General features: G+C 41.1%; 1 protein-coding gene across 1 annotated transcript in view; it reads left to right on the forward strand.

The window, feature by feature from the left end:
* RB1 (RB transcriptional corepressor 1) overlaps nt 1-11,185 on the forward strand; it is a 262,129-nt gene extending 250,944 nt beyond the window's left edge. Inside the window, exon 27 of the mRNA XM_088444859.1 lies at nt 9,251-11,185. Within this exon, the coding sequence (XP_088300985.1) occupies nt 9,251-9,324 (74 nt within the window). The 3' untranslated portion in view covers nt 9,325-11,185. The remainder of the gene's footprint in view (nt 1-9,250) is intronic.
* Nucleotides 11,186-17,550: the final 6,365 nt, after the last annotated feature.

The following is a 17,550-nucleotide window of genomic DNA, read 5'->3' on the forward strand; positions in this document are numbered from 1 at the left end:
ATTGTAGTGTGCACCTGCACGCTGAGGGTTTTTCCAGTGCTGCACTTTAGTAGAGATTATACAAAGTAATATATTCCACTGCCTCCTAAACATTCCAAGTTGAACATAATTTGCCTGTTAAAACACGTCAAAAAGCAACAAAAAATCAGATTAGGAAATGTTACTTGTTGTCAAGACATCCACATTCTTCTCTCATTTCTCGTTTTCAGTTTCCTGCAGGTCATTTCAGAATGTGAGTACGTATTATTGTGTAAGCAAGACAAGTCTTTGACGTGATAAGACAAACTATTCTATTCCACCCTACTTTTACTGCAGATTATATAGTTAGGCTGTACATAATTATTCCAGTTGTAATGTAAAAGCAGGGACCAGGCAATATTAGAGATATTGACAGCAATTCCACATGGTAAATGTCCCATGGTTAGAATTGCTCCATTTCTAAACAATTTATTGATTCTGGGACATAACTCCTAGTCCTAATGGGTTTGCATAACAGAAACAGAAGAAATAAAGAAGTGTTTTTGAAGGAGAAATCCCACAGTATTTTTACTATTTGCCCTTCCTCCAGTCCAGTAACACAGTTGGCATCGCTATTATTTCAGTGCCATGTCTTGGAAATAGATCTAGCCTTACAGATGTGTCCTCATACATCTAGCCTCAATACACGATTTGCCTGGTGTGAGTGGGCCTCCAGGTCCCATGCAACTCTGCTAGCGTCGGGTGTCATTTTTTGCCGAAGATACGTCTAGGATGCACCAGGAGACTGTGCTGGTTAATTTGATGTGTGACAGTTGTATATCTGTACGCGACTGAAAAAGAAAGTTGGTTTGGAAAAAAGCTGCGTCCGATACATTGTAGCACTTTGTATGCTGATTGAGAGATTCAGTCGCACACAGATATACAAGTATTGCATATCAAATTGGATTTGCATTGTGACTTAGACGCAGTTTTGGAAAAAAAAGACGCCCAGCGCTAGCAGAGTCTCACGGGACTAGGCGTGCAAAGAGATGAGTGAGGACACAGGGATTTCTCTTAATTGTTTCAGCTATATGTTGAATGCATGAAGCTTTGTGGCGAGAATGGTGATTTAGTGGTTTTGGTATAAAGTAGCCTATCTCTCCCTTGGCAGAGGACCCAGAAACAGGTTGGGTATGGGATCCTGGCAGTCAGGATGTCGACAGTCAGAAGATCCAACCCAACTAGGTAAGTGTTCTGACCTTAAACTTTACCCCCCGCAGCCTAACCCAAACCCTCCCCCTAGTGCCTAACCCTAATACTTACCATCGGGATGCCGGTGGTCGTAATTCTGGTGCCCAGATTCCTAGTAATCAACCAGGATGATAAAAGGTGTGCATCATCTCAGACCTTTAAAGATTATTATTTTGTTACATCCAATTGTGGCGGAGGGTTCCTGGCAAAATACCAACAGACGAAATGCTGGCGCCGGCATCCCGACACCTGTCAGAATCCCGGCACCGGCATCCCGACTGTAAGTACTGGGGTTAGGCCCTAGAGTAGGGGTGGTCAATAAGCGACCCCCCCGGCTGTTGTAGAACTACACATCCCTGCAGGGCATGCTGGGCTTTGTAGTTCAACAGCTGGAGGGCCGCTTATTGACCACCCCTGCCCTAGAGCACATAATGCAAAGAAAAGAGGTGCAAGATGGAATTGTCCTAGGACCCTTCCACCCACCCTTATGTTGTATATAGGACATGCACAGTTTAACAAACCAATCACTTCAGCGGCAGGGACTGCCAATTGTGGCTGAAGTGATAGCTAGTTTTGTGGGGGCCCAAACAAACAATCAAGGGGCAGCTGACACGCTGGCAATGATCTCTTCGGCACACAAACTGGCTTTACAGAGGCAAGATGTTGTCGTCATCATCATCTGATTCCTCACCCTCGATATGTACATCATCTTCACACAATATGAATTTGTCCCCGCTGGAATCCACCATTACAGCCTCAGATGGCAAAGGTCTTCCTCGTGAAATTTGTAGTTCATTTTGATGAACATCTTCTTTTCCACATTTTGAGGACGTAGGCTCCTACGCCGATTGCTGACTAGGCTCCCGGCTGTGCTGAAAACGCTTTCTGAGTACACAATGGAGGGTGGGCAGCGCAAGTAAAGCAAAGTCAGTTTGTGCAAGGGCCTCCAAATTGATATTTTTTTCCTGCCAGTGGTGAAACAGACTGTCTGACATGCCTGTTTGGCGCTACCATTAAAATAGTCCTCAAACATTCTTTTAATGGTGACCATATCAGATGGAGTCACGGGAGAGGTCTCATTAATTGTAGGCAATTCTTTTAGACCCAACCAGATGTCAAAACTTGGTTGTGTTGACTCGTCTGCATCACCAGTGGGTCTTTTTTTGGGTAAGTTTAGTTTTTTCTGGCAGCCGCACTTGCTGGAGAAACTAAAGGAGATACATTCTAGTGGCACGTGATGCAGCGATGGCGACAATTTGCTTACCAGCAGCTCTTTGCATCTCTTCAGATCTGTGTCCGTTGGGAAGAAAGACACAAGGTATGACTTAAACCTAGGATCGAGCACGATCGACAAAATGTATTGCTCCAATTGGAAGATCCTGACAACCCTTGGATCCCGGCGAAGCGAATAAAGGACTTGATCTACAAGCCCAACATACTTAGCGGAATCGCTTCAGTTCAGCTCCTGCTTCAGTTTCTCAAGCTGTTTTTCCAACAGTCTAATGAGGGGAATTACCTTACTCAAGCTGGCAGTGTCTGAACTCACTTCACAAGTAACTACTCTGAAGGGTTTCAGCACTCTGCACAACACGGCAAGTATTTTCCACTGAGCTTGAGTAAGGTACAGTCCGCCCTCCTCTTCCTATGTCATACTTCGTTGTGTAGCTTTGGATGGAGGAACAGCAAAAAGCCATCCACTCAAGCATATAAAGGGTGGAGTACCACCTCGTAATTACCTCTTGCTTCAGCTGGTGACAGGGCAAATTCAACATTTCTTACAGGTGCTGCAGTCTTCTACATGCACCTGCTGAATGGCAAAAATGCCCAGAGATTTTGCGGGCAAAGGAGAACATCTCCTGCACGGCCCTGTCATTTATGTTTTTAAATTGCACCACCAAGTTAATAGTGTGAGCAAAACATGGGACGTGTTGGAATTCACCCAGCTGTAATGCTTTCACAATACTAGTGGCATTGTCAGAACTCACAAATATCAAGGAGCGTCCAAGCGGGGTAATTCATTTAGCAATGACTTTCTAAGTGGTTTCACTAAGAGGCATACTGCTGACAACCTGTTATACACAGAGTAGCCTGCCTCTGAATAAGCTGCTTTTTCTTAGATGCTGCCGCTGAAGGGAGTACACCAACCAAGTGGGCTGTTAGTCATGTAATCTTGCATTTGCCCTGTTCCACTTGTCTGCACATATCTGTGGTTAAGTGGACATTGGGTACAACGCATTTTGGAGGACAATAACATTTTTTTAAACGTCCCTGTACAAGCTGGGACTTGCTTTTCTATTGAAGTGGAACCTAGATGGGATTTGGTAGCGGGAACAGAGGATCTCAATTAACTGTCTAAAACCCACTGGACTAATGGTGGATATCGGATGCACATCTAATTCGAGAATAAATGTTATGGCGTAAGTGATCCACTGGGTGACTGCTGTCATACTTGCTCCCCTTTGCAAAGGATTGTTTCACATTCAATTGTTTTTTAGAATTACTACTAGTAGTGTTCCTGGTCCCCTTCTGGGATGAAGATCCACTCCCAGCAGCAGGCGTAGCACTCAAGGATTCTTCTGAGGAATCCAGGATAGGGGAGGACTGAGTTAGCCTTATGAAATTGGATGCAGGGCGACTTCTGATCATGATTGAGGATGTTGGTGATGAAGGTGTTGATGGTGAAGATGCCAGGTGCTTTGATCTAGCAGAGAGAAGGGAGCTAGCTGATGCTGGACTGCTTGTTGTTTCTTTTTAAGACAAAGTTTCAGAATTTTGCAAACACTTTTGATGAATGCGCTGTAGATGACGTAACAGGGAGGAGGTTCCTAGATGGTTGGGGTCCCTACCTCTACTTACTCTGGCATGACAACGGGTACAGATGGCTGGATTTGGGTAGAAATGATTCCACACAAGAAGTGGATTTTTTTGTTTTATGCCCAGGCATGACAATGGGCTTTTCCTGATCATGGGCAACAACTGTTTCCACTGGGGCCTGATTTACACAAACCACATCCTCAACATCATCCTTATTCACATCAACTACATAAATATCCTCATCCTGGTGCACTTCCACAGAAGCATCCTTCATTTCTATGTCAGCATGTTGACTTGTACTGCTCATCCCCACATTTGCAGTGGACGCACAAGTGGTGGAAGGAGGCTCCTTTTTGAATACAGTTTTGGAAAGGTCAGGCTCACACATGGCACCTGCCGACACACTTTCCTCAGGGATTTGTGACATTTCTGAGTGCACAGTTGGTTCCTTAATGATTTTCATTCTCTTTAAACGTCTACAGGGAGAAGGGCTTACATCATCATAAGAGGCAGAACCACCAGTCATAAATAAAGGCCAAGGCTTTAGCCTTTCCTTGCCACTTCGAGTGGTGAAAGGCATATTGCCAATTTTATTCTTTCTGCAGATAATTTTCCCTTTGAAGTTTTTTTTTTTTCTTTACCACTGTAAAAGATTGTTTCTTTGATTTTATATGCCCTGACTTAAGCTCTGTATGCCCTTGGGCATCGGCTTTAGTAGATAATGTAGATGGACTAGTATCGCCATGACTGGTGGCACTGGCAGAAGCTCCAGCACTAGTATGTGGTTCCTGCTTTCCTCCATATCAACAGACACGAATGAAGTGGGGTACAGCACACACGTCAATTTGTACCAAGGGTAAATATTACACTGTGGTATCAATGACCTACCGTGTCATAATATTTTTATGAATAAGAAAAGTATAACACTGCGCTACCATTTAGTGTCACATTTTTTATGAAGAAAATAACACTGCGCTACCACTTACTCATAAAAAAATCTTGTGATACTGTAAGTGGTAGCGCAGTGTTATTTTCTTCATAAAAAATGTGACACTAAATGGTAGCGCAGTGTTATACTTATTCATAAAAAAATATTGTGACACTAAGTATAGTGTCACAAGATTTTTTATAAGTAAAACCCTGCGATATCGTTTAGTGTTGCATTATTTTTTATGAAGAAAATAACACTGCACTACCACTTACAGTATCACAAGATTTTTATGAGTAAATGTGACACTAAATGGTAGCGCAGTGTTATACTTTTCTTATTCAGAAAAAATATTGTGACACTAAGTGGTAGCGCAGGGTTTTACTCATAAAAAAATCTTGTGACACTAAGTGGTAGTGCAGTGTTACAGTATCACAAGATTTGTTATGAGTAAAACACTGCTCTACCACTTACTGTCACAATATTTTTCACGAATAAGAATAACACACTACACTACGATTTATAGTGTCACAATACATCGATGATAAACTGTGGTCTGGCCAGCAGTGTCACCGAACAATAATAGCTTAGCTAGCGCACACAAAAAAAAAAACCTGAAAAAAAGATTTTTATTTTTTGTGGAACGCTAATTTTATTTAACTTTTTTTTTTTACACTGGGGAAGAGCACCCCTGGACGAGGCACCAGCCTCTTGATGAACAACACAGCACCTTTTTATGGACAACAAAGCACCCCTGCAGAGTGCGGAGAGACCACCTGCAGAGTCACAAATACGTGGATGATAAACGGCAGTGTCACCGACCAATAATACCATAGCTAGCGCGCACACAAAAAAAATGAAGAAAAAAAATATTTTTTTAATAATTTTTTGTGGAATGATAATTTTAAATTTGATTTTTTTTTTACACTGGAGAAGAGCACCCCTGGATGACACAGCACCCCTTTATGAACTGCAGTCCTAGCCCCTTCATTGACAGTACAACAGTGACACAGCAGCACCCCTTTCTTTATATAATGCAGCCCCAGCCCAACAACACTGCACCCTTGAACAACTACAACACTAAACCCTTGAACAACGGATAAGAACAGAGCCCCTTGATTGACAGGACAACAGTGACACAGCAGCACCCCCTACTTTATGTACTACAGCCCCAGCCTGACAACACTGCACCCTTGAACAACAGAGAAGAGTAGAGCACATCTGTACTGTTCACTCTACACAGCCGGAGTGAAAATGGTGCCGATCACCGGGACCTTTATAGAATCCAAAACCTGCGAGAATCCAACAGCGGGGTGATGAAGTTTTGCCTCGTTTTGGATTCAGAGTTAGGCGGGAAAACCCGAGCCGTACTCTGATCCCCTATGTTCGGGTGAGTCCGGTTCTCGGAGAAGCGGACCCGCTCATCTCTAGTAATAATATCAGCAGGCATTTTAATATAAGAAAAACAAGTATTACAAGTTATAACAAACTATATAAGTCTGACAACTGTGTTACTTCTGGGTGAGCAGATTTTCCACCAGCATATGAAAGTTAAGTGCAAGACTGGAAGGATCACAGGTGAATCTGCAGAGAGGATTCCATCTGTCAATCAGTTGCGATTGTGTTTAATGTGCCACAGGATAGAAAATGTCTGTTTCCATGTAGAATCAAAAATAGAAATTCATTTTGCAGAAGACTTAAGCATACCTGCATAAACAATATTTCCTGTAATGCTATTATTAAATAGAAAGTGGGCCTGTGGTGAAGCTTGGTGGGGCATACTGTACCTCATACATACAATATGAGCTGTGAGAGACAGACGACTGGTAGATATAGCTGCAAAACATGATTTGGAGAAACTGACAGGACAGGCAGAAATACTGAGGAGAGATAGCTGGTCCCTGTCCTGTCTAATTCTTTATCTAGCGCTTGTCCTGTTAGACTCTTAGGGGTATATTTACTAAAGTTTATAGCAGTGGAGATGTTGCCCATAGCAACCAATCAGATTCTACTTATTTATCTAGCTCCTTCTAGAAGATAACAGCTAGAATCTGGTTGTTATGGGCAACATCCCCACTTCTAAAAACCTGCACTTTATTAAATACTAGCTGGAGTACCCGGTGTTGCCCAGGATTTTAAGAATGTTTGTTTACACATCATCCTCCAACCGACCTCTCCTTAGACAGGCCTCACGAAAAGTGTGACAAACTTCCCCATCAACAGTCCTAAGGTCTTCGAAGGAAGTAAAACCTGTAACGGTGTAAAGCAAACTTTGGAGATAGAAGCATTCAAAATTTGTAGGATGTACAGTGTAAACACGGCCAAGAGCTTCTGTTGCTCTGATACCAGGATGACCATCTACAGCGACTCCCTGTTTTCTGCGCAGAAAGTCTTTGGGAGAAGCATTCCATGTGTAATATTTTGGCAACTCACAGTACAGCAGGGACCTTGCAAAGTCATCCTTTTGACACAGTTGGAAGAAAGAAGTGAATGTTGCGTAATTTGGTATAGTCAGAGAGCTGAGAATGCTGGCAAAGCCTGCTAAAGCTCTCTTCGATAATAAACATCAAGATCATGACAACAGAAAACGCTTGCTCCAAGGCCTTACCCATGTGCCATGAGGCCCCACAATGAGCGTCCAGCAAAAATGGTGGTTTTTTAATTAATTAAATATTAACAGTAATTAATTTCCATTTAAAATTTTTAGTTGCCTCCGCCGTGTTTTAATATGCTCGTATGTAAAATGTCACGATCTTCGCTTGTAAATTGTGGATTTGTATAGAAAGACAGAAGTACAGAAGGACACATTTTCGCTTTTATATAGTAGAGAAGATAGAAAAGAAAAAATAGTAGATAAGCTAAATCCTTTTGTAATTCCGTACCTGACCTGTAGAGGGCGAATGCTATGCAAAAATTGTGGTTTTTCATTAATTACAAATTAACAGTAATTCATTTCAATTTCAAACTTTTTTAGTTGCCTCCACCGTGTTTTAATACGCTCGTATGTAAAATTTCACGACAAATTTTCACTTTTATATAGTAGAATACCCCTTAGCACTTTTATATAGTAGAATACCCCTTAGCACTTTTATATAGTAGATACCCCTGTTAGTCTGTCTGTTCTAAACAGGCCATACAGACTGACAAAACAGCAATGGACTGGGCGGACATGCTGACAAGACAGAACAAGAAACTTGACAGTACAGTCAGGGTAAACCGGGACACACACAGGCAAAGCCAACTTCAATTACAGTGAGGTGATTCATGTAAGCTACATGATGGTGAAAGCTATAATTTTCATAAAGATGTGCTATACTGATTATATGTTCTGGTTTTGCCTGTGATATACAGTAGGTTCTGTGTTAGTTACAATTTGCTGCTACTCAGCATTGCAGGCCCTTCTCCCTGACTTTGGGACTTTTCTGCATCTGTTGATGTAAAATTATTCAGTGTGTCTTTTCTTTATTCTTGCCATGAAGGCAGCTCTCTATACAAAGGGTGTTTTATAATCCAATACACTGTTATGCATTGAGAGAGCTTTACATATTATTTAGCCACTATTGCCGGCAGGGCAGTAAAAGGCTTATCAGGGCAAGCAGACATTGTATAGAAGGGAAAGACTGACCATACTGGCAGCGACAGGTAATAACCAATGGGACAAGCCTGTGTACATTATGTGCCAATTTTTTTTTTTTTAATGCTATGTAGCTTTATCCACTCCTATCAGGACTTATTATAATGACAAAGGATGGCAGGTCAGTCTGCTTCTCCCACGTGCAGGTATTTGGAACTGATCTCCGGCTGGAAGCATCAGACACTCGGGGTGGATCAGTTAAAGCTGCAGTTGCGTCCAGTGTAAAACTATATTTGTGGAAAGAAATCTAGATGATAAGAGCATGACGGCTTGGTACATGGGCTCCATATTACATGTTACTTACTGACCACAGCACAATGATGCACAGTGATGTTAAGCTCTAATCACAGCTGATACTCTTCCTCTATCTCACCCTATTCTAACCCCATGTTAGATACCAACATCCAATCTGCAGGCTTTATACAGGAAAGAGATGTACACCCATTTACAGTATATACTGGGACTATGGTGACTAGACTACTGTCAGTGGTAGATAAAACACTGAGCTCTATTAGTCCTGGGCCTTGAAATCACATCTAGCCTTCAGTATAGCACACAGGCTTTCTAGAGGAGACGCAGGGTATATTTTGCTGGATATGTCTTTTCAGATTTATTCTTTAATGCTTATAAAGATTTTTATATGTGTGTATATATATATTTTACAGCATCTGCAAGAAAGAGATTAGAGAAGCAGAAGTCAGAGGAGTTACCGCCCCCCGAGAAGAAAGAAGACGAGTGAGACCCCCGACTGCCGCTGCGCTATGTAGCTGCTTCATCCCTATATTCTTTCATTGATTGTCATAAACCATTTATTTTACATTCTGTCACTGTTACATTAACTGTAAATGCTTATTAACACATACAAAATCATACTTGATTTATCATTCCCCATTCAGTAATGGTCTAAATGAAAAAGTGTCCACAATTCCCAAGGAGAGGGACTCATCAATACTGACAGCAGCCTGATCCTAAACTCCAACATAGACCCGGGGAAGGAACATTAATCCTGTGGCCACAATGGGGATAGCCCTAACGTGCACTAATAGTGTCATTATTTCATACTTGAATAATTATTATTTAAATGCTGTGCACGATTTCTCCTGAGCCCAAAGGACAATTATTAATGAATTTAATACTACTGCCTTAGCATTCTGTGCCCTATAGTACGTGATAGTACAATGACATGAGCAGTATATATTGCTGTAGCTAGTATGCTGCCTTGTGTAGATAGTGCAGCACAGGATCTGGAAACAAAGAATTAAAAGGAAAGAAATGACACTGGAAATATTTCAGCTTGAATATATACATTTTATGGTTTAAATAGCGGACTGAAAATGAACATACTCCATTATTAGTAATGACGCTTATACCGATGCTGTGACAGTCGCCCACACTCCATGCCATGGATACACTGCAGGCGTTTGGCATGTTGTCATGTACAAGCCAACTAGCCCAGATACATGAAGGTAATGGTGGGACGCCCTCCTGCTATCCAGGGAGAAGGATAGTATGTTCAACTGCCCATGTAAGTCAGAACAAACTGTAAATGCTGCCATGCCAGCCTGACAAATAACAGATGGCACACTATTTAGTGTGTTTCAGAACGTGCCAAGATAGGGACCCAGGTACTTGCCTAATGCTTAAGTGTCATCTATATATTTTATTTTTTCTATAGTAGCAAATAACAATTGTGAGCACAAACACTTTCATATTTAGTGCATGTTATATTGTGTGTACTATTAGATGTGTTTTTGCAGACATTACATGCACACGAAAGAGGAACGGCCAGGTACACGCCTATTTCTCAGGCCTTTAATATATATGTAAAATGCTTAGCACACCTGTCTGTGGATTTATAATAAGAAGCTTTTAAGTATTTTTTTTGTTTTAACTTTTTTTTTTTTTTTATAGAAAACATTATCTGGGTGAAACGTAACGTATCATTTCTACATTTTTACTTTTGTTTTCTTAAGTCTAAAACAACCTGTGACTATTTTGTTCCTGCAAATCTATTGTTTCCTGTAATACACTGAATGGGACTATGTTTAACTTATAACCTTGTGCGCACTGGCTTTCCTTTTGATTGATTTATATTAATTCTAAGCATGTTCTTTTTTTATTATTTTACTTTGCAATGCCTGTAGTATTGAAACTTTTATCAATGAATTAAAGAGCTCTTGCTCTGTACACAGAATGATGCATGAGGAATGCATCATTTCAGGCAAATTGGAACGACATATCGCTTCACATCGTACAGTGTGCGCACGTTCACGTGCGTAGTCAGCAGTCATCCCATCTGATGCATATGTAGGTGAATGTGAGATGGGAGGTTATATCACCTTAGCGTACACTGACTCGTGCATTCTGATGTGTACTAACCTATTATTATTGAGGCTCTTGTTTCTGGTAGCTTCTCATTGGTTTAGCTGCTTCCAGCGTGTGTGACAAGTGCAATTTTTAAGAAGACTTTGAACATGTTTTTTTTTTTTTACCAACTTGTTCTGCATATTATGGTAATCTGAGATGTACCCAAATATAAAAGAACAATATTACCTTTAAAGTAAAAGTAATCCTATAAATAAAAACAATGGCTAATGCTAGCATTCGTTGTACAAGTGTTTGTAAAATCTTGTGGAACATGACTTGTATGGACAATCGCATCACAGAACAGTTTGTGTAAAAATGTTAATAACCATCTGATCTGCTTTAGCTTGCATTAGTTGTACATCACTTAATCAAACCAGGTCCTAATTTTTCTTCTTTGTACTTTACCTTTTCATGTGGACTCGAGAACATATGCACAACTTTCCCACTTTCAGATTGCTTTTATTTAATTGTACTTCATGCAATTTTTATTATACATTTATTTTTGGGTTGGGTACAGGATCCCGACGGTAAGAATGCCAAAAGCGGCATCCCGACAGTCACAATCCTGACAGATTTATGTAAGCCCTTACCCTCCCTTCCCGCAGCCTAACCCTAAGTCTCCTCCTGACCCTAATACTTATCAAGATGCCGCTGTCTGTATTGTGACTGTTGGGATGCTGACTACATCCCTTTTTTTGTTGATTCTTTGTGCTTCTCAACCATGCTTTTGTATCATCTGGAAGTTATTTACTCCCATTACCCTATTATATGACGTAGATGTGTGCCATAGGTACAATTCTATCCAATGTGGAAAGCACAGCAGAGCTGCTCTGTGTTACCGCAGTAAGTAGGAAGGTTTACTGGGGTGGTACACCTGTCACACTGTAACGCAGGTATCTGAAGGCGAGTCAGGGAAACCAGAAAACCCCTGTAGAAACGATACAAACTTTTCTTTATATAAATGCATGGCTGAAAAACTCAGAATTCATTAGGATAAAGAAATGGATTAAGTATCCAGAGGTGGCAAAAAAAAAAAAAAAAAAATCCTCTAAAAGTGTGTTAGTTGGAGCACAATATAATAACAAGTTAATAATTTTTAAATGGTATGGTCCATCATCATTTTTTAATCAGCATGTATTGTGGTGTCATGTTACTGTAATGCCAAGGACTGCGTGGAGTTGTTTTAATTAGTGTGATCTTGAAATGGTTTTCTCATTCTAAAATGCAGCCAAGTCTTCCTATACCCTTAGTTTTATGTATATTGAAAAACCTGCGCCATTCTTCTGTGTTTACACTCCTATCAGAAGCCTTCCGAAATAGGTCAGCTTGGCTCTCATGCTTGCACAGCACACACAAGCTCTGGACATGCTTTTCTGAAGATAATTGGAAACATTTAATTTCTTTTTTTTCTAAAATTATTGAAATTATGTTCTTGTGCCAGTTTGTTTTTACTCTGTGCTCAGTATTTTGTTTAATTTTTGCACAATTCATTCTATAGATTTTATTACTTACATATATTTCATATATTGCACCTTCCCACAGTGCACCTGTTAGACAACTTTTGCCTTTCCCTCAACTATGAGCAGGAGAAACTGCAGTTCTCATTAAGCTGTGTGTCATTGGTGGTCCTGCTTTGCACCCAAACAGAAGGGAAGGTTAGACTGAGTTTAGATGCACCTGTGCTTAGACTCAAATGATGGCGTGGGCACCAGCTGTAATAGATGGCAAAGAAACAATTTGAGTAGGGAGGCTACAGGAGCTTGAGCTAAAACACTCAGTGCAGCACAACCACAGTAAGTCTAGCAAATTACCATTATTAGTCATATATCCGTATAATCGTAACAGTCTGCTGGTGTGTCCTAGTCACATTGCAACTTAGATGCATTTTCAGCACAAAAAAGATGCCCGATGCGAGTAGTCTCACAGGACTTTGTGCACGGAGAGGGGCTTTTTGGTGCAACTGCAGCAGAGATGTGTAAGGACACATCTATACCTCTAAGGGGGGAAATTCAATTAAGGGCAGTGAATAGCTCGCTTTCATGCCCAAAACCATTTTTGTGCAAAGTGCTGGATCTGAGTTTCCAGTGTGTTAAAATGCAGATTTTTTCAGCACAGCTCCTGAGGCTGCTAGGAAAATCCACCCTCTGGGCTTCCCACAGCTAAACTCAATCATGGCAGCACGTTCAGTTAGCTGCAGGGTAAACCCTAAGTATTCCTCCAGGAGAAACGGTTAATATCCAGGGAGTAGGAAGACAGAACTAAAATAAATAAATAAATACACACACACACACATAATAATTTTATTATTTCCTCACTGAACAGCTACAGATCAAGGAAAAATTACTTTGCAGGTTGCTTCAGTTCCACTTGAAATTAAGGATCTAAACACTATTGACTGACTGAAGTACTATTTAACGCCTGTGTGTGATTATTTTTATTTACAATCTGTGTGTTAATTGCAGCTTGACTTCTTATTCAGTGGTAAAACCTACCATGACCCATTGTAGACTATTATACTCAGAGACGTGATGCACAGAAAAGTTCTACAGCACAATGGTAGCCAGCCTGGGTTTCAGAAAACATTTGTATCAAGACTTCAAACAGCTCGTGTCCCATGGATTTAGGGGTAACAGGTTTTATGTGTTACAATATTTTAACACAGCATATCATGAAAATGAATTGATATCACATCACCTAAAAGAAAATAGCTGCTATAAAGCCTATCGTATTATTCACTTACACAAAACACAATAGTGGAGAAATTTCATAACAAAGCTGTATTAATAACCCTGAAAAGAACATGTTGAAGTCCCTAAACTCTAATACTTTTTGGGGAAAATAAACTATTAATGTATTTTAAAATTCAGAAGGAAAAAGAAAAAATGACATTTTAAAGGTCTCCTGCCTCACAGTACAAAATAACACTGCACCATTTATATAATACTGATGTAGTATGATTTATAAGTCACCCCTTAGAGTGGCAGGATAATGGTCTACCTGTGATCCAGGTGGGCAGTTGCATGCAAGCAGTGGGAAATACAATACTCCATAGAACTGTGCATTTAAGATGCTTTTTTTTTTTTATTACATACAATGTACGAGGTATGTCTATAAAATAATAAGACTGTGATTCCACCTAGTAAACAAAGCAGTCAGAACCGGTTCTAACTGCATACGTAATAACCCTGAACCTGCATGACAAGCAGCAACGCTCTGACGTTCAGTTGATCGTGAGTCGCCATTTAATTTGGTTGTCTCTTCTGGAGAGTGACACCTTGTTCAACTTTTAACTTGGCATTTTTTTCGTCAATTTGAAATTTTTAGTAAGGACTGTTGTGTTGACATTCTGCAGCAACTTAACGCAGATCCACACCTGTTCCATAAAGTAATCACTTGTGATGAAACATGGATCTTCCAGTACGATCCTGAAACCAAAAGACAGTCAATGCACTGGGAAACAGTCATCACCAAGAATGAGAAAAGCTCGTCAAAGCAAGTCAAAATTCAAAGCAATGCTAATTGGTTTTTTTCCGATATCAAGGCTGTAATTTTGCAAGAATGGGTTCCGGAAGGCACAACAGTTACCCAGCATTTTATAAGGAAGTTTTGAAAAAGCTGAGGGTCAGGAAGAAACGGCCGCAACTGTGGAAAAATGGTTTAATTCTTCACCAGGACAATGCGCCTGTCACAAAGCACTTTCTGTGACCAACAATCACATTACTACACTTGAACATCCTCCATATTCGCCCAATTTAGCACCTTGCGACTTTAATCTTTTCCCAAAAGTTAAATCAGTGCTTAAAAAGACACATTTTGAATCAGCTGTAAAGAAGAAAACTGCAGATATGTTGAAACAACTAACAGAAATGGATTTGCTCCATGCCTTCCACCAGTGACTACAAGACTACAGCGATGTATTAGTGCAAATGGGGACATACATTACATTTGTAATACCAATAAATAAAGATGAGTTATTTAATCACTCGTTATTTAACAGACATACCTCGTATTTCATACTCCCAACAATAGATTTTTGGTGGGTTTATGTTCTTACCAGCACTTATTAGAAGTGTCATATTGTTTTGCAATCTCATAATTCCATGTTTACTATCCTGCTACCTGAGCATAAACACATTATGTACATTTATTGGAAAAGGCGACAACAAAGCAAAAACCTTAGCAAGGCATGCTTACATTTACGGGAAAAGTTTGTAGATGGTTTTAAAAAAAAACAACAGTGTGTGTCAACGAAGCAGCAGTTTTTTGCTCTCCATCCAATGCTATATGAGCTTTACATTTAGAAAATAATAAACATTATCTCATGTTATTGTTGGTTTGTGATTATATTTTAGGCTGGTTCTGGGACCTGCAATAGTATGTCCCTGCTCCATGGGGACTTTCATTATTTGTTCTGGGCTTTACAAAATCAAAACAATTATTAAAGGTGCGTACACACTAGACAACTTGCAAATGAAGCGGTGGTCGTCCAGATTTCCTTTGAACTCCCAGACAAACAATCTAGTGCATACACACTGCGCAATCTACCAAACGATATTTTATGCGTCGTTTCATAGTTAACTATATAACAACATATCTCCTGGTCGTCCGGTAGTACTTACACACTGCAAGGTTTCAACAAAATAGTTAACGATATTGTCAGATTGAGCTGTATGGAGCGCACATAGTGCATACACACTTGCATCGGAATTGAGCAAATTGTTAAAAAAAATTGTGTATATATTAGGGGTGAGCAGGTTCGGATTTCTGAAATCCGAACCCCGCCGATCCGAGTCAGGCTCGACTTTTCCCGCCTGACTCGGATCTGAAATAGAGGCAAAACGTCATCATCCCGCCTTCCGGGTCTCGCGGGTTTTGGATCCTATATAAGGTACCCGCGTCGGCGCCATTTTCTCACTCGGCTGTGGACAGTGAAGAGGGAGGGTGGGAGTTAGGGCTGGCTGGGCAGTGTAGTGCAGAGTAGTGTTGTGCTGTGCTGCTGTTGTCCATAGGGGCTGTGTCCACTACTTCAAAGTCCATAGGGGCTGGCTGGACTGTTTGTGCAGTCAGTTCTCCATAGGGGCTGTGTCCACTCCAAAGTCCTGTGCAGTGTCCGAGTCCTAAAGGGGTGCTGTAGTGTTGTCCAGGGGGTGCTCTGTCCATCAGGGTTGCTCCCCCCAAGTGCTAAAAAAAATAAATATTTTTTTTCTGTGTTTGTGAATTGTGTGCGCAGTAGCCGCACGTGCATCAACAAAGTAGTGCCAAGCGTGCGCCTGTGTCATAAGTAAAGGGCCGGCTGGCTTGACCGTTAAAGGGTGCTGTAACCCCCAAAGTACACTCCAGTCCAAACCAAATAAAAAAATATTTTCTGTGTTTGTGAATTGTGTGCACTGTGGCTGCACGTGCATCAACAAAGTAGTGCCAAGCGTGCGCCTGTGTCCCATAAGTAAAGAGCCGGCTGGCTCATTTCTTAAAGGGTGGTGTAACCCACAAAGTGCACTACTCTCCAGCAAAAATAAAAAAATATTTTCTGTGTTTGTGTGCGCTTTAGCCGCACGTATATATCAATATAACATAAATGGAGGACCAAACTTTCTCTGATAAAAATAAAATAGGGAAAGATCAAGAACCACTTCCTCCTAGTGCTGTTGCTGCTGCTGGGAGTTGTTCATCATCCCAGAGAGGAAGTAGGAACACCACCACTTTTACTAAACAATTGACCCTCCAACAGTCCCTAGCGATGAGGATGAAGTACGACAGCAGTCATCCTGAAGCAAAATGTATAACTGAGGCCTTGACTGCTATGTTGGTGTTAGACGTGCGTCCGGTATCCGCCATTAGTGCAGTGGGATTTAGACAATTGATGGAGGTAGTGTGTCCCCGGTTCCAAATCCCGTCTAGATTGCACCTGCATCCTCAAAGCAGCAGCGACAAGCGTGCGTCTGTCTGTTAAAGGGTGGTGTAACCCTCAAAGTGCGCTCCACAAACAATTAAAAAATTCTTTTTTTTTTTTTTCTGTCTTTGTGAATTGTGTGGGCTGTAGCCGCACTTGCATCCTCAAAGCAGCAGCGACAAGCGTGCGTCTGTCTGTTAAAGGGTGGTGTAACCCTCAAAGTGCTCCAAAAAATAAAAAACTATTTTTTTTGTGTGTTTGTGACTTGTGTGCGATGTAGCCGCACGTGCATCAACACAGTAGCAGCGCCAAGCGTGCGCCTGTGTCATAAGTCAAGGGCCGGTTTGGACATCTGGTCCGGACTGAAGGACGTGCCAACAATTTCTGACAAGTCTACTGTCACTGCATATGATACTGTCCTCAAAGCAGCAGCGACAAGCGTGCATCTGTCTGTTAAAGGGTGGTGTAACCCTCAAAGTGCGCTCCACAAACAAAAATATTCTTTTTCTTTTTTCTGTCTTTGTGAAATGTGTGGGCTGTAGCCGCACCTGCATCCTTAAAGCAGCAGCGACAAGCGTGCGTCTGTCTGTTAAAGGATTACATCGGTGACAGCATCCAAGTAGGCATGTCAGACAGTCCGTACCTGTACTGGCAGGAAAAAGAAGCAATTTGGAGGTCCCTGTACAAACTGGCTCTATTTTACCTGAG

Source organism: Taudactylus pleione, unplaced genomic scaffold, assembly GCF_031769625.1.
Source record: "Taudactylus pleione unplaced genomic scaffold, aTauple2 ptg000005l, whole genome shotgun sequence".
Classification (NCBI taxonomy): Eukaryota; Metazoa; Chordata; class Amphibia; order Anura; family Myobatrachidae; genus Taudactylus; species Taudactylus pleione.